Source organism: Notamacropus eugenii, chromosome 6, assembly GCF_028372415.1.
Source record: "Notamacropus eugenii isolate mMacEug1 chromosome 6, mMacEug1.pri_v2, whole genome shotgun sequence".
NCBI classification, from domain to species: domain Eukaryota; kingdom Metazoa; phylum Chordata; class Mammalia; order Diprotodontia; family Macropodidae; genus Notamacropus; species Notamacropus eugenii.
In genome coordinates this window covers 69124128-69146209 of record NC_092877.1, presented here as the reverse complement: position 1 = coordinate 69146209, position 22082 = coordinate 69124128, and the positions used below count along the sequence as shown (strand labels likewise).

Here is a 22082-nt window from a genome sequence, read left to right as displayed (position 1 = left end):
GTAATGTCCAACTCTTTGTGACCCCATTTGGGGTTTTCTTGGCAAACTATTGCAGTATCTTTGATACTGCAGTCTCTTGGCCACTGCCTTCTCTAGCTCATTTTACAGATGAGGAAAATGAGGCAAACAGGGTTAAGTGATTTGCCCAAAGTCATTCAGCTAGTAAGTGTCTGAGGCCACATTTGAACTCATGAAGATGAGTCTTCCTGACTTCAGGACCAGCACTCTAACCACTGACCCATCTAGCTGCCTCTAGACAATACCTTAGAGAATTATAAAAAATCCAACCCTTTCTTTTAATAAAAGAGAAAAAATGAGGAAATTGAGGTTCAGACGACTTAAGTGATTTCCCTAAAAGTCACCCATTTAGGAGACTAGATCTCCCGAGCTAGTCTTTCTAGTGTACTTTAATAGTTAGAAGAGAGAACTGATGGATTTAAAGTAAGTTATATTTATCCTATTTGGTAAGATATATGTAGCAAAAGGCAGCTTAATCATGAAGAGAATGTAAAATGCATTCTTTTTCAGCTTTCTCTTGGATGCAGGATAGATGGTAGAATCTCCTGCTGGGGGTTCGAAATTACAGTTTCACGTCACCATTAATTGTCTTCCTATCTCATGCATTTTTACTTCCAGGTATGTGTTGAGCCTCATTGATCACAAAAGCAAAACACATCCATTCATCAAAAAATTATTTTTGTAAAAAGTAATTATTAACGTGAGGCATGCTGCTTTCTGATTCATGAAATATGATGGTCTAAAGTCTGAAGGAAGGCATAGGGTCTTAAGTAAGATTAACATAGGTGGCTTAACCAAGTACATATTTACGAAATAGGAAAAATTAACAGACGTTAACAAAGTCTCAGGTAAGCCTGTAGTGCTTATCTTAGAGGAATCTTGGATTTTTAGAAATACTTTTCAATGTCATTAAATGCATTTGGATGTACTTTATTTTCATTGTCATTAATAGCATTTTATGTATTCATTGGATCTTACAATTCTCAAATCACTTTCACAGAAATCCACCTTGTTTGAGCCTCACAAAAATCTTACAAAATAGGCAGGGCAGAGACTAATAGTTCTGTTTTGCAGATAAGGAAACTGAGGCGCACAGACATTAAAATGATTTATGTAAGGTAATTAATAACTGAGCCAGATCCATGATCTAAGATTCCTAATTCCTAATCCAGGGTTCTTTCCTCAATACTAGACTGCCTCTCAATCACAACATGCTGAATAAACAAAACAAAAAACAAAAAACAAAAACCACATTGTTTTAGGAAGTAATGGAGACTTAACAGACCATAGAGAAGATATGCTGCAAGAATTCAAGAAGTGTGCAATTTAAATGGGAGATAAGATGCATATTTAGTCAAATAGCACACCTATAGATACCTGTAGTTATGGGTACAGAAATATAACAAATGTCCAATTCTGAGAAACAGGAAATGAGCTGTAGTCTTCCCCCGGCAGTCTTGCCTCCAGGATCAAGAGTAAGTTTTTCAACTCACTTGCCTCATTTCCTCCTATCTGAAATCTGGAAGGAATAATAACTGTACCTATCTTTCCTTGGGAAATGATAACCCTTAAACAAAAGTTTTAAATTAAATTACAGTGGAATTTTTAAATGTCTTTGAATACTTTGGGGAAAGAATGTATAGCTATTAATTATCCTCAATCCTAAGAATCATCATGGGTCAAATAAATTTTAACCAGATCCTAGTAAATAATGCTCCTCCATTTACCCAACAGAATTAGGGCTGAGATCTTAGGAGAATTTTCAAAGACCTTTTCCATAGTTCTATCAAAGGATAGAGCTGGAAAGAATCTTTCTGTTATTTGTCAGTTTAGTCATTTTTCAGTTGTGTCTACTCTTCATGCCCCCTTTTGGGGTTTTCTTTGCTAAAATACTGAAGTGGTTTGCCATTTCTTTCTCCAGCTCATTTTACAGGTTAGGAAATTGAGGCAGAGTTAAGAGATTTTTTCAGAGTCACACAGCTAGTAAGTGTTGGAGGCTAGATTTGAATCTAGGTCTTCCTGGCTCCTGGCCTGGCACTCTATCCATAGCATCACCTAGCTGCCACAAGAAATAACCTTAGAGATCATCTCCTCTAATCCCCATCAGAATTAAGGCCCAAAGGGATAAAGTGATTTGACTGAGATCACATAGATACTCTGCAACCTAGCCAGGTGCTCTGGCTCCAGATATAGTTCCTCTACACTACACCATGATGCCCTTTGCTGCAAACAGGGGATTTGTTCTGTAAAGTTTGGATTCAGTCAAAAGGCCATATTAGGGCCACATGTGATCTCAAGGCCACAGGTTCCCCACCTCTGATCTGGAATCACAAATTCAAATCCAATGAACATTTTTTGAGTTTCTCATCTATAAAATATGAGATGGTTTGACTAGATGGCCTCTGAGATCCCCTCTGTCTAGCTCACTGATCCTAAAAAGGGAACCTATCCCTTTGGAGATAGCATTTAATAGCCAAAGTCTGGCCATCTAGACAGATGGCTTCTTATTGGCACAAATATTACTATCTGATCTCATATTCTTCTGTGTTGCATCTGGTATTCCAGGTCACCTAGACTGTATTCTACCTAGAATACCTAGCCAGGTATTCTTTGGGTCCCCTGTTTGGAGATAGAGTTGTTCTTATTCCTTAATATACCTTCATTAATTCAACCTATATTTGTTCAGTATCTACTCCAAATAAAGTATTGTGCTAGACACTTTTCAGGAGGCACAAAGAAAGATAACATAATGGGGTGCTTCTTTATAAAGCATCATTGCCCTAGTAGCACAGTCATTGAGTCTGACCCATACTTCCAAAACTAGGACTTAACCTGTTCAGAATTGCAAATTCATTCTAAATGACACAATGGAATTAGAAAATAAACAAGACCCTTTCCTATAAAAAATAGATAATGTTCTATCAAGTATTAAGGTTTATTTCTGTGTAGAAAATCCCATTACCCCAATGACTTTCACTATCAAATCAACTACGTTCCCACCCAAAATTAAATAAATAAATAATCCTTCCATAAACTAAGTTGAAACCTTCAGAAAAGGGATGATGATAATGATGATCATATGATAATAACTGGCATTTGTGTAGCTTTTAGAATTCTCATAGGGCTTTACGTACATGATTTCATTCGAATTTCACAACAATCCTGTGAAGTAAATCCCAATCTCAGAAAGAGAAACTGAGGTTCACAGAGATTAGAAGACTTGCTTATGATTATACAACTAATAACTGATAATAAGCACCATTAAGCTTTTATTTTGTTGGATAATACAGCAATAGAGCTCCTTGAATAGAATCTTCAGAAATCTGTAGGGTTGTCATGACTCCAGAATCAACTCATTGATCCCCACACTTATAAATTTATCTCATGCTTGGTGACCTCTGGATTTTGCCTTCAGAGCTGCCAGAACTAGATCTCTCCTCCACTTCTTTTGTGTGTATGTGTGTGTGCATGTGTGTGTGTGTGTGTGTGTGTGTACACACCCTTTTTGGTATACAGTATAGGCTATGGATTTTAAGAATAATTTTTAAAATCACAATTGAAAGAAATGCTCAATTTTAGCAAAAGGTTAGTGAAAATAGAGATATAAAGGGTTTTTAAAATTTGTTTGTTTTTCCATTGAATTTCACAGACCTTCTGAACTCTATACCAAGACTGCACACATTAAGAATCTTTGGTTTAAGTATTCAAGAGAAGTAACAGAATTGAGCCACAATGTCATACATTTCTAACACTGTAGGACATAATGGTATATGCATTCCAAATCTAAAGCTTCTTAAGTTCAGGGTATCAGATCTTCTGAAGATGAACGTGAAAACCTATTCTTCAGTCCTCTAACTTTGAAATTTCATAAGATGTTTCTCCCTGATATATGGGATGCCAGCTGTTGATTATATGACAAAGTTATCTTAGCAGGGGTTGACTTGGAGTACTTCCCATTGAAGTTGTGATGCTTTCTGTTCAGAACTGATTCTTTTCCCCTGTCCCATATTGTAGCAGAACCCACAAGGCAGCCAACCACCAAAAGGAGAAAAAGGAAAAACTCCACGAGTAGCACTTCCAACAGCAGCGCTGGAAACAATGCCAACAGCACCAGCAGCAAAAAAAAAACACCTGCTGCAAACCTGAGCTTGTCAAGTCAGGTACCTGTAAGTCTCACCTTCCTTTTAGGCCTGAAGTCTCTGTCTGTCCTGCCTTCTTATAGAAAATGAAAGATAAAACCCATTTTAGAAGCAAATAAATTGGGAGAGGGAGGAGGGTTGGGGAGGGTCCTGTTGAGGGGAAATCTTTGGATGTTCTTTCTGGTAAACTAGAAATGAGGCATGAATATTACAAATCTGAGTGGCAAGAAGATTTGAATTAAGGAACTGTCTGACTCAAAAGCAGGTGAGCTTTCATTTAGAGTTTAAATAGGATATCATTTACCAATGGCAGCATACTGATGGAGGTTTACAGACCTTTGACCACAAAAGGAAGAGGGCCCTGAGCCAGAGGAGCCACTGACTTTCAGTTGTCTTCTGCCATCTTGTAGCTGAGCTCATGCGTGAAAAGGGAGGGGAAGGGGAGCTCTCTTTTTTTTTAAAGATTCAGGTCATAAACTTGAAAGAAAAAGATAATATGGTAAAATTGGAAAGGAACGAAAAAAGGTAATATATATGTTTGGGAATGGCATGTATGTTTTTGACCTCCCTCTTCCCCACTTTTTAAGGGTAAATTTTCAGACCCAGGGAGGAGAATGTGGTCACAACCATTCAATTGTCTTGGCCTTCTGTTTCCTTTCTGGGACCTGGCAAAGAAAAAAGCCATCAGTTTGGAAAGGGGCTTCGTGAATGTCAATGACTTCTTACACCAAAGAACTAGGTTAGCTAGAAGTGGCGTTATGTGGTCTGGAACAGCTTCATTCTTCTTCATATTTCTTGCTGTTTCTTCCAAAACTCTGCCCTTTGTTGTATACTCCTCATATATCCTGACTAGTTTCTTTCCCTGTTTTGAACATTTATTCCTTCCCAAACCTGATATTCTCTTCTGCCCCCTTATTATGTTCCTCTTTTCCCTTGCTCTTTATGGCCTTCATCTCTTTCCTTCTGTTTTTACATCTTCCCTTTTACCAAATGTTTTACTCTGTCACCTAGGGTCTCTCTTGGTGCCTGGTGGATATTCTCTATCCATCGAGTCTTCTGATCTTGTCCTTCTCTGTGATTAAGCTCTGACTTGCTCCCTTCCTTGGATTTCAGTTATTTTCTCTTGTGTGTGTTACCTTCTCCATTGGTGTCCTGATCCTTTTCCATCTCCCTCCTAATTAGTGATGGACTGACCAGTACAGAAATTTTTTTTAAAAATCTACTTCCTCCCAAATTTTCTCTTCTAGTTCTGCCTTTCCTTCATCTCAGCTTCCTTCCCCTTTTGCTACTTCTGACCCTCTCACTCTTTAGCTTTCTCTGTATTCAGATGGGAAGCTCCTACTGTCCCTTTGGGCTTCTTGCCCTGTTCTGCAGGGGAAAGATGCTACTTGTACTCCAAGCCACCCAATAGACGTTGGCCATGGAGTGAATGGCCTGACAAGTGAAGAAAGTGCTATTTTGCTTTTCTTGACTATTCCAGGGCAAAGATTTCTAAAAATTATGATTCCCAAGCAATGTCTTAGTGTCCTTACATTGGAGCAGTCTCCATACCCATGAGCCCTTAAGAATCTAAAAGGGATGACAAAGCACTTTCACTAGACCAAAATACACCTGCAGATTTGCCTTTCTAATGCCAGAGAGGTGGGCTCTTTATTTGACCAGAAAAATGTGTGTCTAAAATGTACAAAAAACCTCAGTTTTGGACATGACCCCAAATTAATGAGTCCCAAAATATTTGTAAGTTGAAATAAAATAAGCCTGTTCATGTAATCCCAGAATTTTAAAGTGAAGCTCTAGAATTATTTTTATCCCCCTTCCCCATTGGACAGGTGACAACATGGTGACGCATGGAAGAGAAAAGACTTAACCAAGGTCACAGAGCTAGTAAGGAGCAGAGCCAGGCCTAGACCTCCAGGTCTCTTCTCAGGCCAGTGCTCTTCCCACTCTACCAACTGTTTTCTTGCAGTGCTAGGTGTTAAAGTGCATTTACTGATTTTCAAGTTAGCTTAGTACAAGGCATCATTTGGACCAGAGCACAAACCCCCAAGCCCAGAAAATGTGGATAAATTGTAGATGAGCAGAAACTTCAGATGGCCACAGAAGTCTGTGAAGCACAGTCTTTCTGTGGAGATTTCACTGCTGATTTCAGCCAATCAAGCTTTTGGACCACACAATTTGGACAGTTAATGTCAACTATATCTTATGACTGAACCTATCACTGTATGGACAATGCTTCACCATCAAACATGACAATTATAAAAAGGGCCATCACCAGCCACTCCCTTACAATGTTTTTTTTTTCTTTGACCACAAAATAATGACCATACTTGTTTTTTCAAGATAGAGAGAAAAAAATACTCGAGAATGTGCTACTCAGAACAGACCAGTGGTCTCACAGTAGCAATGTGTGCTCCCTAATGAAAGACTAGGGTTTAATACTTGGATTCTGCTTCTCACTCCATGAGCAGGAGCTAGGAGCACTCCAGAGCTGCAGCCTCAACCCTGGGAGGGATGGAGCCCTGTGTCATTCAACCGCAGTGACCCCTTCTGTCCAATTTAAGGAGAAGCATTGAGGGGCTCTTAGAGGAGTCACTTCCAGTCCTCCTCAGAGGTTGGTGGCCATTGCTCGGGGATTAGTGAGAAGCGATTAAATGGGAATTAATTTGGTGGTACCTTCAGGACTCCAGCGGAGGAGCAGAGGGCCACACTTTGGGGACGTGAGGGGGTATGTGTTTCTACCCAGAGGGATTATTACTGCCTTTTACACTATATGGAAGAAAGTTGAAATGTCAAGCCTATACCCTATTGGTAATAATGTGATTTTTAAAGAACACAGCAACAGTGTTAAGGTGATACACACCCACAATGCATTCAAACTTACATTGTAAAGACTGATAAGTAACAATATTAATCCTAGGGTTTATTCTTTACACACCGATACATATGTAGAGTATATAAGGATACATGTAGAGCAGTGTAGGGCAGTAGATGACGAGCTGGTTTCAAAGCCACGAAGACCTGAGTTTATATTCTGCCTCTGACCCATCCTGGTTGTGTGATCCTGGGCAAGTCACTTAAACTCTCAGAATCCCAGGCACTGAGTTAATACTAAGTTACAGGAAAACTGCTAAATTACATCGGTATGGGGAGGTTTTCATTGGAAGTTCTCTTTACCAATGACATCATGGGTCTGTTTTCTTTTGGGGGGGGGGGGAAAGAGAAGATACATAGAAGCCAAAATGAATTAAGTTTATATGTGTACATAAAATCTTTTCAACGTTTCAAGGATCCATGATTTCAGGAATGCAGAGTGTAATATCTCTACACTTTAGCAAAATAGTCTTTGTGACTTGATGTGGCTAGTAACCAAACTTCTGGGGATGAGCTTCTTCAAGCTTGGCTAGTGGTTCTTAGAGCACAGAAAACTGCAATGGCCTGAGGCTCCTCTAGTTCCATAAGATCTGCCTGCGTTTGTGTTTTACCAGTATAGTCACTGGAAGCTCAGAGTAATCTTTATGACAGAAAGAGAAAAGGCATCAGAATTTAGTGGTATATGTGCCTAAAATTTAACAGCAGTAAATAGAGAATGGAGATGGAAATAGAAGTAGATTAGATATAGGTATGTATATAGATAAAGATGATGCAGGTTTAGATACAGATGATAGAGATAGATTAGATATTTATGTATATGTAGATAGCTACAGATGTTTTTGTAGATCTGCCTATGAGAAACATGCATCATATATGTATCTTACAGATATCTTCTACAGATTGCTCATATGATATATAAACACACATGAATACGCAATTATATACAGGATGGAATTTTATATAAGAAGTAAAACAAAGTTGGTGTCTTTGTGCATTTTAGAGCTATTAACACTTTCACAGAATTCATTAAGTTTTCGTATAGGGGCATCTTACCTACTAGCCACCAAAGCCGGATGAGTATTCTCTTAGCAAGCTTTCCCAGTTTGAAGTGATTCAAACATCTCTGTATCACCTTTCTTGAATAACCATTGCTTTGGAATAGAATATTTTATGTTTGAGAATTTCCTCCCTCCCCTTAATTTGGCTGCTTTTTCCTAATTTCATCCCTGATTTCCTGATCATCCTTACCTCTTCAGCCCCCAACCCTTCAGGATCTCTCCTTTCAACTTATTAATTAAGGTACAATGGTGGATGATTACAAAATCTATTTAGAATGCAATCAACAATAATATTATAGCAATAGTAGAAGTCATAAAACAATAATAATAGCAAGAATGTATGTAGTAACTTAATGTTCACATTCAAACCTTATACATATAAGAGCTTCAAAGGAATCTGAGTATGTTACAAGACAAAAGTTGTCGATCATCATCCTCTGGCCAAACCATCCATATTTTGTATACTTATCTTTGTTCCTAGTCATAATGTCTTTCTCTGAATTTCCTACATTTTGTTGACTGTTTTCCATACTAAACACCCATGACCAAACATGGCATCATACAGCAGCACCCGAACTAAATGAAGAACTTTCATCTCTCACATCAGTGGCCTGATGTGGCCAAATGCAGTCTGAAATTGCATTGGTTTATGGTTGGGTTTGGTTTTTTTTTCCTGGTGCTGCCTTAGGCTGGGCAGACTCTTGTCTAATTTGCTGCCCAACCAACCCCCAAGGGTCTCTGTCAAAGCTGTCTCAGTTCTGGCTCATATTTGCAAAATAAATATTTACTTTGAAGTACATTTGTCGACATTAGATCAAATTCTGAGCTATTCATGACATGACCATGCTTACCAAACATACACTCTCTGTGTTTAGTAGGGGCCCTGTGGAAGGTAGTTTTTTTTTGTTGTTTTTGGTATGTTTTTAATCAGTTTCCAAGAACTGCATCCAGTTAGGGAGCACATTTTCAAAATCCATTCATATTTCCCCCAATTCCCCAAATATTCCAAGTTGAAGTATTACATCGATTCCTACCTATCAGCTTTTGCTAAGCAGTATAGTGAAGGAAAGTCAAAATGCATAAGGAATTGTTTGGTTTTGTTTTTTTTTTTAACAATATGGAAACTCGTGGAGTTGCTTACAGAATTCAGTAAAAAAAAAATCTCATTATGAAAATGGGGAAAACATCTATTGCAAGATTTGAATTTTCTTTAAAAAAAACTAAGATATTAATCAGATGTGTTCTAGTTCATGGCTAAAAGAGAGAAGCTTTAAAAATGACTATTTAGTGCTATTTCAAAGAACATATTCCATCATGGAATCAGAGGAGAGATAAGGATTCCAACAGGTCATCTAGTTCATCTCCCTGCTGTAAGCAGAATTCCATTTAAAGTATCACAGAAAGAAGAGAATTTTTTCTTTTAAGAATCTCTTAGGGAGGAGAGTCATTTTCCTCAGTCAGACGTCTAGATCAAATATTTCATAATACTTAATATTAGAGAATTCTTACGGCTATGGCTTACAGGCAAGTTCCTCTTGACCTGAACTTGGTGGAGATAGAGAATAACTGGTCGTCATCATCAGTAGCCTGGATGACTGGAGTCATTCCACTTTCAAGGGTTCTGGTGCCCAAACCTTGTCTCCTAACAGACTGCAAGAAAAGATACAGATGTCCCACGTGCCCTTTCTCATGCATATAGATGCACAGTCACCCAACATATTTCCTCTTGAGAAAGGTGGGGGGGAGCTTTGGTCTAGCTAGGTTCTCACTCTTCTTGGTATATCTTCTGCAGTAGTGCCAAGATGTACTGTACAGGAGGTGGTTCTCTTATTTGCATGGAAGGACAATTTGTACTTAAGGAGTGATTAGATGGATTCTTTCCCTCTTGCATGCTCCAGTTTTTGATGACTACTAGCTTCATCAATGTAATTATAATTAGCACTCTTCATCTTCCTTTTATGGTACCAGCTGGACAGATTGGTCCTCTTACTGCACAGATTGGTGGCAGGGTTGCCTATGTGGGGATAGGTGACAGGCTTCATGAAATAACAGATGGTAAATTCAGGGCTTGTTGGCAATCAGCAGGTTTTTGCTAATGACTTAATTAGCTATGCAAATTGTCAAATCAGTGTGAACATTGTTTTTATCGAAAACTTTACCTAAATTAATTACCATAATTAAGTAGCAGAATGTCAAGTATATTGGTTGCATCAAAGGGCCTGGATGGCTAGGGAGAAGAGAGGCTGTCTTCAATAAAAATGTGTGGCATCCCTGGAATAGAGGAAGAGCTGTTCCATACAAGTCTCATGAATATTATAGATTTGCAACTTATGTATGTCTTCATATGCTATTAGTTTACAAAGCATTCCTCAGCTCCCAAATAAAAGTATCGGATGTTATAGATATTTAAAATACCCACCAGAGGATTAAATAGGGTTTGGAAAATTCTCCAAGGAGAGCAAGTTTTAAAAGATATATTTTTTTTTTTATTGTTTGGTTGAAAAATCCTTTTTTTAAAAAAGTTTAACAGACTACTCTCAGTGCCTGTTGTTGAGTGTCAAATTCTGATGAAGATACAAGCAGTTGTGGATGCTTGATAATGGGAGACAGTGTTTATTTCACACAGAAATCTAGTGTTGTATTATGGGCCCACAAGGCATATCTGCCCCTGTTGCACATTTCACTAGGTGTGTTGTTAGACTCAATTCTCCACCACCCCCCATGCTTGTTTTAAGCTATCTCCCTCTCTCAAGGTCCCCCTGTAATAATGCTGGATGCTGTTCACAGGATGTGATGGTGGTAGGAGAGCCAACTCTGATGGGAGGAGAATTTGGGGATGAAGATGAAAGGCTTATCACCAGATTAGAAAACACACAGTATGATGCAGCAAATGGCATGGATGATGAAGAAGACTTCAGTAACTCACCAGCCTTGGGGAACAACAGCCCATGGAGTGGCAAACCACCTGCAAACCAAGAAACCAAATCTGAAAACCCTACACCACAGGCTTCTCAATAAGCCAACCTGCTACTCATCCACTGTTAGTGTGCTGGTGGCTTGTAATTACTCCTTCAGAGCATTTGCTTAGGAGACCGGGGTGGGATGGGGTGGGAAAACTTTCCACACAGATATCTATTTCTAAACTGAAGCTCTCTGCTTTTTTTAAATTGAGAGGATTGATTCTGAATATGCTTCCATCGTACATTTCTTGGAGGCCTTCACACATGACACGGATACTGGCACTGACCTCAATTCAAATAATTGAAAGTGATCTAGCACCTCATGGAAATTTTCAACAATGTGTTTTTTGTTGAATTTCTTTTTCTCATATCAGATGAAGGCCATATTGTTAAGAAGTCCTCAGTGCTCAGGATCTCATTAATCATGCTCAATTTAATGATGGATGACTTTTTAATATTGTAAAATATTTTCTGCTTTTCAACTTGCACCTGAAAGTTTCTTGTTTCAGAAAGAAAGGGAAAAAAAATCAGCTTTTGGGAAGTAATTGAAATGTAACTTTTGTTCTTTTGTTAGGTCTTTGTTCATTGGTTAACCCTTAAAAGGATCCAGCAGTTTTAATTCCTATCATCACTCATGCCAATCATTAGCCCTTCAGTCATTTATACAAGTACTGAAACAAGAAATGTCTTTTTCTTTTCATCAAAGACATGAGAAATATTTTTACGTGGGGAAAGACACCCAGTCCTATGAGAGTTTATGCTTTGTAAAATTGCTGTTGATCCAAATATTTTCAAGCCATGTAATCCATTGATTTTTGTGGACCATTTAATAAAATGGAAAACTTTTGTGTTTTTATTGTATCTGAGTTGGCTTTATTTCCTTTCATAGTATATTTCTTGTACAATATTTTTGTAAAGCCCTCAAATGTTTTTGGTTTTTTTGGGGGGGGCGGGGTTGATCTTTTTCTTTTTTGGATTCTAGTGTATTTATGTGAAACTTTATAAGAGAACTAATTTTTTCATTTACATATTAATATGTTCAGCTACACATGTAAAGACACAGTGATTCAGTGTGTTATAATACAATGGTATTTTATGTATGCTTTGCCAATAAGTGTGCCAATAATAAACTGTGTTAACAACAAAAATCAACGTGCTTTGACCTTTTGTAATGTCTGCAATAAAACAAGTTAGGATCAGAGCAAAATTCTAAAATGTTAAAGTGGAAGTGACCTATGGGATTTATTATCCATAGGATTATTGTAGATTTAGGCCTGAAAAGAACCTTCAAACCCTCTAGTTCAGCACTTTCATTTTGCGGTTAAGGAAAATAAGCCCATGAGGATGAAATGACTGCTGAAGATCACAGGTAGTGAGAAGCAGAGTGAGGTCTTCTAACTCCAAATCCAATGTTCTTTCCATTTGACCATGCAGCCTCCCCTATGTCAATCCCTTCATTTAAGAGATGAGGAAACCAAGGCCTAGGCAGCTGAAGTGGACTGCCCAAAATTGCATGACAGACAAGTTAGAATCAGGACTGGAATGAGGGCCTCATGACTACCATCCAGTGCCCTTTCCTTTATACCAATCTGAGCTTACGTTAATCACAGAACCCAAATAACAGCACACATTTGAGTCTTTTTGCCAAACTTCACTTCTACTATAAGGAATTCACATATTCTTGTTCTGTGAGATTCGAAAGGAAACAGAATTTGTGCATGGAACTTTTTTTTTCTCATCATGTTTCTCATTTGCTTCAGATATATTCACTGTTTCAAAGGAAAGGGTCATTGGTCTTACAGTTTTATAATACAAATCTGGATGGAAGAGATGTTTTGCACTTCAGTGAATACTCCCTACTTGTTCAGAAGCTAGTTTTTCCCTGAATAGTTCTCTTAAACAATGATGGGGTGGGGGAGGAAGAGAAGGGGACTCATCTAAATCAACCTTTTCATATGACCTTGCACAACTTACTTCATTTCCTTGGACCTTACCATCCTCCAGATAAGACATTCCTTTAAGGAGGTCTTAATGCAGAGGGGTCTTAACCTAGGTCTGTGGATCCCAAAGGAGTTCATTGATTTCAGGGAGAGCATGAATATTGATGGGGGAATATATATATATAAATATATATATGTATATGTATATGTAATATTTGTTCTCACTGAACTCTAACTGAAATTTAACATTTCCTTCAATTATTTTTAAAAAACCTTACTGAGAAGTGGTCCATAGAATTCATCAGAATGCCAAAGAGCATTAAGAATCCCTTCTTGAATCCCTTCCCTAGTGGGTTTCTCTATAAATTCTCAGAATTCCTAAAATCCCCCATACTGTTAGAGACTTTCTCTGTGCCAAGACCCTACTATGATCTATTGCTCAGTGTTATCATGAAGTTTGGATACAAAAGTTTAATCATAATTGGATAGACAGATAGATGGATGAATGATATAAATACCCACATATATACATACATATACATATAGATTTGAAAAAACTGAAGAACAATTTACATGGTTCTGATATATTAGAATCCTCAACAGATATTCTATACCTCCTCTCACTAAATCATTCTTCAATTACAGAAGAACCTGTCTAATTCATGCTAATGACTGGAAGACTCACTGCAAATTTCTGAATTTCACCAAATTCAGAGAATTCAGACAGATAGCATCAAAAAAAAAAAAAATGCAGGCTGTGTGACCTCAAACAAATGATCAGTTTGGTCCAATGAAAGCTCCCTGCTAGTGTGTAATGGAAGCTAATCTCACATCATCATAATGACTTCCCTGTGGTTCACTGATAGTCAGAGAGAGCAATTGGAAACATCTGTGGCTACTTTGCACTATGTTTAAATTACCTTTTCAACAGAGCTTTTCTTTTTTTTTTTCTTTTTGGAGTTTGTGGTTTGACAAAGTGCACCTTACGAGATTCTCTACAAATAATTGAAGAGAAACATTTGCAAATGTTATCCTGGGCTGAATGGCCTAAGTCAATCGCAGATGGGCTAAGTAGGATTGAAAAAGTGAGGAGTGCAATATATTTCTAATAAAAATAGTGGTCCTTCTCCTCCCTCCCTTTGCCCAAATTTTGTTCCTGTACCTCCTTATGGAACTGGAATAATGAGGTGCTATAAGGTCTGCACTTAATTTTTTAAAATAGAAGGGAAAAGAAGGATAATTTTTAAAAGAAGCAAATTGCTTCCATTACCAATATAATCCAGCCAGGCATTGATATTCTGAAATCTAATGCTTTCCTGAGCAAAATTTCTTTAAAATAGTTTTACAAATAAAGTTTGGTTTCTGTTATGAAGGAGAGCAGTAGAGTTACATTGAGCATTTCTGCATAAAAGGATTATATAATATCTGAGCTTAACAGTCATCTGGTCCAACTTCATTGTTTTTGCAAGTGAGGAAAGTGGAGCTGGGAGAGGGCAGTGAGGAAGCTCTGACTGCATGGTACGTCTCCCAAGGTCCACTCCAGCTGGGCTATTCCCCCTAGTCTATATCACACTTCCTCTCCTAGTTTTAACATGACATGACATAAGTCATACATTTCTTTCAAGGAAAATCAAGTCATAGATTTTGCAATTTGTAAGCAAGTGTGAAAACTTTGAAAAAACAAAGCATTTGTAAATTGTTGGCACTCCAAAACTCTCCTCAAAACTCTCAGACCCCTTATGGCCAAAGGAATTAAGCACTAACTCCTCAGATTGGCATCTAAACCCACCATGATCTGATATGGACTACTCTATCTGACCTTATTATCATGCCCTTTCATCAGCTCTACATTCCAGCTGTCTAGGTGCTTCCCCAACCTTTCCCTGCCAACTTGCACTTCTGTGCATTAGTGTAGACTGTCTCCATGTCAGAAGTTTTTCTCTTCAGTTTTCTTCTTTCAGAATCTGTTTTCATCCTTCAAAGCCCAACTCAGGTATCACCTTTTCTACGAAACTTTCATAACCACCAAGCTTCCTGGTGAAAATGTTCTCCAGGTTTTCTTTTTTTTTGGATCTCTCCTCTGTATCCCACTCCCATTATCACCTGTGTTATATTACATTTTTCTCTGTATATATTCCCTTTAGTAGAACATAAGCTTTTGGAGGGTAGGCATTGGCTAAAATAGGACCTTGCACAGGACAGGTACTAATAAATGTTTATTGAGATGGATTTGTTTATTGAAGTTAGTTGACTGGCTATTTCCCTCAAAAATATCCCAAAAGCTTCCCCTAATCCGGAATTCAAGTGTCTGGGACTCGAGTGAGACAATTATTTCTATAGTCCTTCTTTTTATCCCAAACTTTCCTCGCTGAATATACATCCCCAATAAGGACCAAGGGCATGCTCTTATACTCCAGAGCTTACAGCCCCATTAGTTTTATCATCTTCATCTTATATAATGTGGCACAGGAATCTTTCAGGAAAGTCACTTAAGCACTACACCTTTAATTATGGAAGACTAAAGAAAGTATTCAGCTCCCACTCCATTCCACCAAGACTTTGGCCTCCATTAGAAGTTCCCCCATGTAGTGCTTCCAGGGTACCGCTACAAGAATCCATGTATCATATTCCCCAGCTTCCTCTCATTTCCCTGATTGCACTTCTCATGGCCACGTAGTTGCTGATATATTCACTCATGTTGTGGTAGAAACACACTGTATTTGGAATCAGAAGACATGAGTATAAATCCTAGCTTGGCTTATATCTGTAACCTTGGCCAGATCATTTTCCTCTCTGCTTCTATTTCTTCATCTATACAATAACATGGGGTGAGGGTGATGGGATTATATGACCTCTAAGTTCTCATCTAGCTATAAAGTCATCAAACCAAATCAATAAGCATTTGTTAAGTACCTACTCTCTGCTGGGAGCTAGGCCAAGTGCTGAAGATACCAAAAAATAAAATACAGCAAAGCAAAATAACCAACAACAGTCCCTGCCCTTGATGATCACGGTCTCTGCTTTCATCTCTACACACACCTGCAGAATTCGTGTCAGGCTAAATCTATATAGAATAGTATATGTTTTACATGATTGCACATGTATAACCTATATTGGATTACTTACCATCTCAGGGAGGAGGGAAGGGAGGGATAGAATTCGAAACTCAAATCTTTTTTAAAAATGTTTAAAAATTGTTTTAACATATAATTGGGGAAAATCAATATATGTAGACTATTGTATACAAATATGGATATGAAATATCTATATAGATTACATCTATAGATATATATGTGAAATATACATAGATGTAGATTTAAAGTGACACTAACATACACACACACACACATACACACACACCAGTGTTACATTCAGAATATGAAGTCAACTGGACATCTTTTGGCCATCCAAATTTACCTTCCTTTGGAGAGAAGGAAGGGGAGGGGGAGGGGGAGGCAGACAGGAGAGGAGGAGGTGAGTTACCCAGTTAGCTGGGTCCCCATTCAGCCAGCTGCATCTACTCACAGGATTGTGTTTACCCTTCGTTGCCAAAGAAGACCATGCCATCAGAGAAATGATGACATGACTTGCACTTGACTTTGTTTTGAGCAACAACAACCAAAAGTCTTGTGACCTGATGCCAGGGACAGAATTGGTAAATTAAGAAAGGACTAATTTAATGGAAGCGAATGAGCATGGTTTTAGACACATTTCTCTGACGGCATGATCTTTGGCAATGAAGGACGAACACAACGTTAACAGACTAGAATCTAAATCACCTAATGACAATTTCCCCTTCAAAGGAACTACTTTACATATCTCCCTTATGTGGTCCCTTGCTTTCCTCAAAACATTTTGAAACTACTGCCCTCCCTCCACTTTGGAATTGCCTCCAGAGATGAGAGCACATTCTTGTGTCCTCTAACTTCAATTCTTAATGAATCTGTGGTCTCATTCATGTGAGCCTTCTTCTCTTAATTGCAGGTTGAAACTCCTCTGCTTTTTCTAAAACTGGCTCTGAGAATCTACTTTCAGTGACGGAAAAAGTTCTTCCCAGTATCCAGTCAGGTGATGTCTCCCTATATTTATCTGGGCTTTTCCTTAGACAAGAGTACAATCCACTGTGGAGCCTGTAGTGGTCTTTCCTTTGGTAGGGTCAGTTAGCATAACCTTCTGGAATCTAGAGTAACCAAGGGTTCACCAACGCAATGAAGCATAGGAGAAAGACTTCAGGATCAGTCTTCTGCCTTTTGTAGTTGTCTAAATCCTTTGAAGTTGCATTGGTTTGGGATAATAGCCAAAAGTCCTTCTCAGTCACGTTTAGAGAATGGGAACAGTGACCAAACCATTTTTTTCCAACCTGAACTACAGCCAACTGCAGCTGTTCTCTCCCTCAAAATTACCTAGTTATCAATTATTTTAAATATATATTTAAATATATTTGTTAATTATATTTAAATATAAATTTTTATATAAATGTAATAAATAAAATTTTATAAATATAAATTTATATGATTTATAAATATAAATTATATATTAAATATAATATAATGTATAATAAATATATATATTTATTAATTATTTAAATATATAGACATATAATGTGTGTATATCTACATATCTAAGTGAGTACCTGAAAAGGCCAGCCTAAAAAGGCCAAGGTCTCCCATTGCATCCTGGGCCATCTCTAGTCATCCCTGATGAATATCTGGTCACTGGATCCAGATGGCTCAGGAGGAGAAAGTGAGGCTAGTGACCTTGTGTAGCCCTCCCTCACTCAAAACAAAGTCAAGTGCAAGTCATGTCATCATTTCTCTGATGTCATGGTCCACTTTGAAAATGAAGGACAAACACAACCTACATGTCTATACCTATGTCATCCACCCCATATAATATAATATATTCAATATATAATCAATCAATCAACATTTATTAACTCCCAGTATGTTCTAGGCACTGCGCTAAGCGTTAAAGACGCAAAAAGGGGCAAATGCTTCTTGAGAAAGTAACCTGCTCAAGAGCAAGATTTCTGATGTGTGAAGAGTTGTCTTTGCACCCCCAATCCCTGGCACGAAGCAGGAGCCAAATAAGTTGGGTGACTGATTAATTAACCTAGTTGGATGAGAATGAGGTATGAATGTTTTTTGCTACAGGGATGGAACTGACTGTCATCATGGGGCTCTGAAGATTGTTTCCAAACGCAGAGTGAGACATTGAACCAACACTGATAAAAATCTGCAGCCTCATGGAGGCCTACTAGCATGTGGAGTTAGTTTTGCATACAGCAAGCACTTTAAAAATGCCAGGTGCATTGAATTCTACTAGAGTTTGAAGGTGAAGCAATATGGTCCCCAGAAAGGATGAGGGGAGACACAGTCAGAATAACTGAGTTTGTAAGTGCAAACATGGAGCACCCAAGGGATTTTGTGAAACCCTATGTGTGTATAATTGGATAGTTTACTCATGCTGGGTAAATTAAAAGGTGCCAAGGATGGGTTGACCCACAACTGGTGTATTTATAAAGAACACAAGATCTCTTTGTGTTCTACAGAGTAAACAGAATCAGCTCCAATACTCCAGAATCCCTCTCCGGTCATTCTGTAGTTTTGGCTGAGCTGACTAGTTGCTGGCCCAGTCTCTAGTATGCTCTCATAGGCCATCCCACGAGCTCACTTCATGCTTTGGTTTTACTCAAACATCCTTTTATTTACTGAGATCAATACATTTTATCTAGGTAAGTTCCTTACAAGTAAAAACTGTGTCTCTCTTCCTTAGATCTAAATGGTCCATTACAGAGCATTGCCCTATAAAAAAAGAGTGTCAGAAAGGTTGAACTTCAGAATGGGTTAAAGCTTGTGAAAACAAAAACAATAAAAAGACTTCTAAAAAATATATGCAGATTAAGAGGAACAAAAAGGAATAAAATGATTTCATCTATCCCTCTACCCCTAAGAGCAAAGAGGTATATTTCATCACCTGTCCTCTGTAACAGATATTGGTCATTGCATTTCATTCAGAATTCAGATGTCTTTTTAGCATTGTTTTGTTTTACATTATTGTATCACATTCATTGGATATAGTGTCCCCTAGGTTCACTTTCTTTACTCAGTATCAGTTGATAAGTCTTCCTGTATTTCTCTGAATTCCTCAGAGAATTATGCAGTAATATTCCATTACATTCGTATATCACAGTTTGTTTTTTTTAGCCATTCCTCCATCAAAGTATACTCACTTTGTTTCTAGGTTTGTTTGGTTATTTTTGCCAACACAAAAAGTGTTGCTATGAATATTTTTATATGTGTTGGGCCTTTCTACCCTTAACCTTCTTGTGATATATGCCTAATAGAGGGATCACTGGGTTAAAGATCATTAAGAATAGTTCAGGAATTTCTTGCAAGAAAGACTTGTTTAGAGATGGCAAATGTCAAAAGATCAATAGACAATAAATATATAGGAGTACTCAACTCCTTTTAAATGTTTACTATGTATTAGGCACTATGCTAAGTAATGAGGATACAAATAAAAAAAAAACCCAACATGGGCTTTCCTTTCAATGATCTTACGTTCTCATAGGAGAAGACAAAATATAAAGGGAACCTGAGAAGGAGGAGAGCAAGCAAGGCTTCAGTGAGTAGGTGGAACTGCCAGTTGTAAGGCTAAGGCTAAGCCAGCATGGTTAAAAGGGAAGTGAAACCCCACATCTGTGGTGAGATGATAGGAAAACAGTTACTTTAATACACACACACACACACACACACACACACACACACACACATCTATAGCTACAGATGAATTACGTGCCAGAGTTCTGAAATTTACGCACATGTGATTTTTTTTCAATATTTAATTTATTTATTTAACTTTTGACAATCATTTTCACAAAATTTTGGGTTCCAAAGTTTCTCCCCTTTTGTCCCCTTCCTCCACCCCAAAACACCGATAGAAGAGAGGGCAGATTGGTGATAGAGGCAATCAGAATGCTCGGTGTTTTGGGGTGGGGGGAGGGGACAAATGCCCCCATAACAGATATGGCCTATATTGAATTGCTTGCCTTCTCAAAGGGAATGGGTGGGGAGGGAGGGATGGGGAGAAGTTGTAACTCAAAGTATTAGGAACAACTGTTGAGTACTGTTCTTGCTACTAGGAAATAAGAAATACAGGTAATAGGGTATAGAAAGTCATCTGGCCCTACAGCACATGTGATTTTATATCTACTTTTGATAGTCTGAATCATGAAGGAACTAGAAATATTCAAACTCTCTAAATTTTAAAAAGCAGGGAAAGGTTGATTTCTACCTACTTATATAAACTTGGCACCAGTCTCTAACAAATTTTATGACAGAGTATGTGTGTGTGTGTGTGTGAGAGAGAGAGAGGGAGAGAGAGGGAGGGAGAGAGAGGGGGACAGGGGAAGGGGGAGGGAGAGGGGGAGAAAAGAAAGAGAGAGAGAGAGAGAGCTATCAGTCCAATAATCTTGTCAAAATTAAATGGAGGATTGGATTAGTCTGGTAAGACTTTTTCTTTCTGAAATCATGGTGGTTTCTACTAATTTCTAATTTCCATTCTGAAGGAAAATTTATAATCTGCTTACAGACTGTGTGTGTGTATGTGTATGTGTGTGTGTAATGCTCCTCTCTGCCTCAAGGAATTTACATTCTAACAGGTAAAATAGTCTATACAAATATGCATATATCTGAGAGTCATACAAAGTAGACATGAGGTAACATTGGGGATCAAGGCATTAGAACTGAGGTTTCTATGTTAGGACTCCAGCTGAAGGTGATGCTTTGGCTGATTCTTAAAGACACCCAGGGATTCCAAGATGTCAAGAGAAGAATAAAATTTCACATTTGGGGAGGAACTATTGAAAAGGCATAAAAATGGGAGATGGAGCATCATGTGTGAAGAATAGGAAATTGGCCAGTATATTTGGACCACAGAGTATGCACATGTAAGTAGGCTAAGGAGGTAGAAAGGGATAAAGTTATGGAGATCTTTATAGCAAACAAAGCAATTTATGTTTGATCCTAGAAGTAATAGAGAGTCATTTGAGTTCATTAAGTAGGGAAAATGACATGGTCAGACTTAAAACACAGGATGATCGCTCTGGCAGCTGTGTGGAGGATAGATTGGAGAAGAGAAAGATTTGAGGTAGGGAGACTGATTAGGAAGCCAATACCCTAGTCCAGAAGTGATTCAGGTTTGAACCAGGATGGTGGTTGGGTGACTGGACAGAGGGGAGAGATGAGAGAAATTTTAAGAAGTTAGAGATTAGAAGATCTGACAATTGATTAGATATGTAGCTTAAGGAAGAATGATCCCAAGGTTGCAAATATGGAAGACTGAGAAAATGGGGGTGCCTTCATATCAATAAGGAAGCTCAAAATAAAGGAGAACTTGGGGAGAAAGGCAACAAGTTCTATTGTTAGGCATATTTACTCTGCATTGCCTACAGGATATTCAGATTAAACAAATACAATTGACTTATTACATATAGATTTTAGCAAGGCACTTGACCAAGCTCCCTCATTATATTCTTAATAATAAGATGAAAAAAATGTGAACTGGATTTATAACTAGCTGAATAAACATATCCAATGAATGTTGACTAGAATGTTGCAGACTAGAGATCTCTAAATCCCACAAGGTTTTGTCCTTTGTCCTGTTTTATTCAACTTTTATTTTATCGATGACCAAATTATTTTTAAAGCTCCTTCTTGCTTTAAATCCTATAGTAACATCAAAGACATCCACAGTAGGCATAAATCTAGACAGCTAGTTCACTGAATGAATGAACCAAGACTCAAAAATTCTAACGGGTTGGAATTATAGGCTAATACAAGGAAAATAGATTTTACAAAAATAAATGGAAAGTCCCATATTTATGTCAGAAAAATATCAAAGTGTAAGAGTAGAGATAAAGGCTTAAAGATCAAAAGACTTTGAAAGACAAAGGTTTTAGTTGATTGCAAACTTAATGAGTCATAATTATAATCTGAATGCCCAAAGTGCTAGAAGTTTGTCTCCAGAAGGTAACAATAGTAGTATTTCTGCACTCTGCCCTGAGCAGACCACGTTGAGAATGATGTGTTAAAT

At 37.9% G+C, this 22082-nt stretch overlaps 1 protein-coding gene across 10 annotated transcripts in view; it reads left to right on the top strand.

Moving 5' to 3' along the window:
* Nucleotides 1–12194, top strand: part of LDB2 (LIM domain binding 2) — a 401477-nt gene extending 389283 nt beyond the window's left edge. For 4 of the 10 annotated variants that reach the window (XM_072620326.1, XM_072620333.1, XM_072620334.1 and 1 more), the window contains 2 exons: nucleotides 4033–4184; nucleotides 10874–12194. In XM_072620326.1, coding sequence (XP_072476427.1) covers nucleotides 4033–4184; nucleotides 10874–11104 — 383 coding nt within the window. In that variant the 3' untranslated portion in view covers nucleotides 11105–12194. Of the gene's footprint in view, nucleotides 1–4032; nucleotides 4185–6625; nucleotides 6769–10873 lie in introns of all 10 variants that reach the window. The other 6 variants (XM_072620331.1, XM_072620332.1, XM_072620330.1 and 3 more) reach the window with 6 other exon arrangements.
* The last annotated feature ends 9888 nt before the right edge of the window (nucleotides 12195–22082 follow it).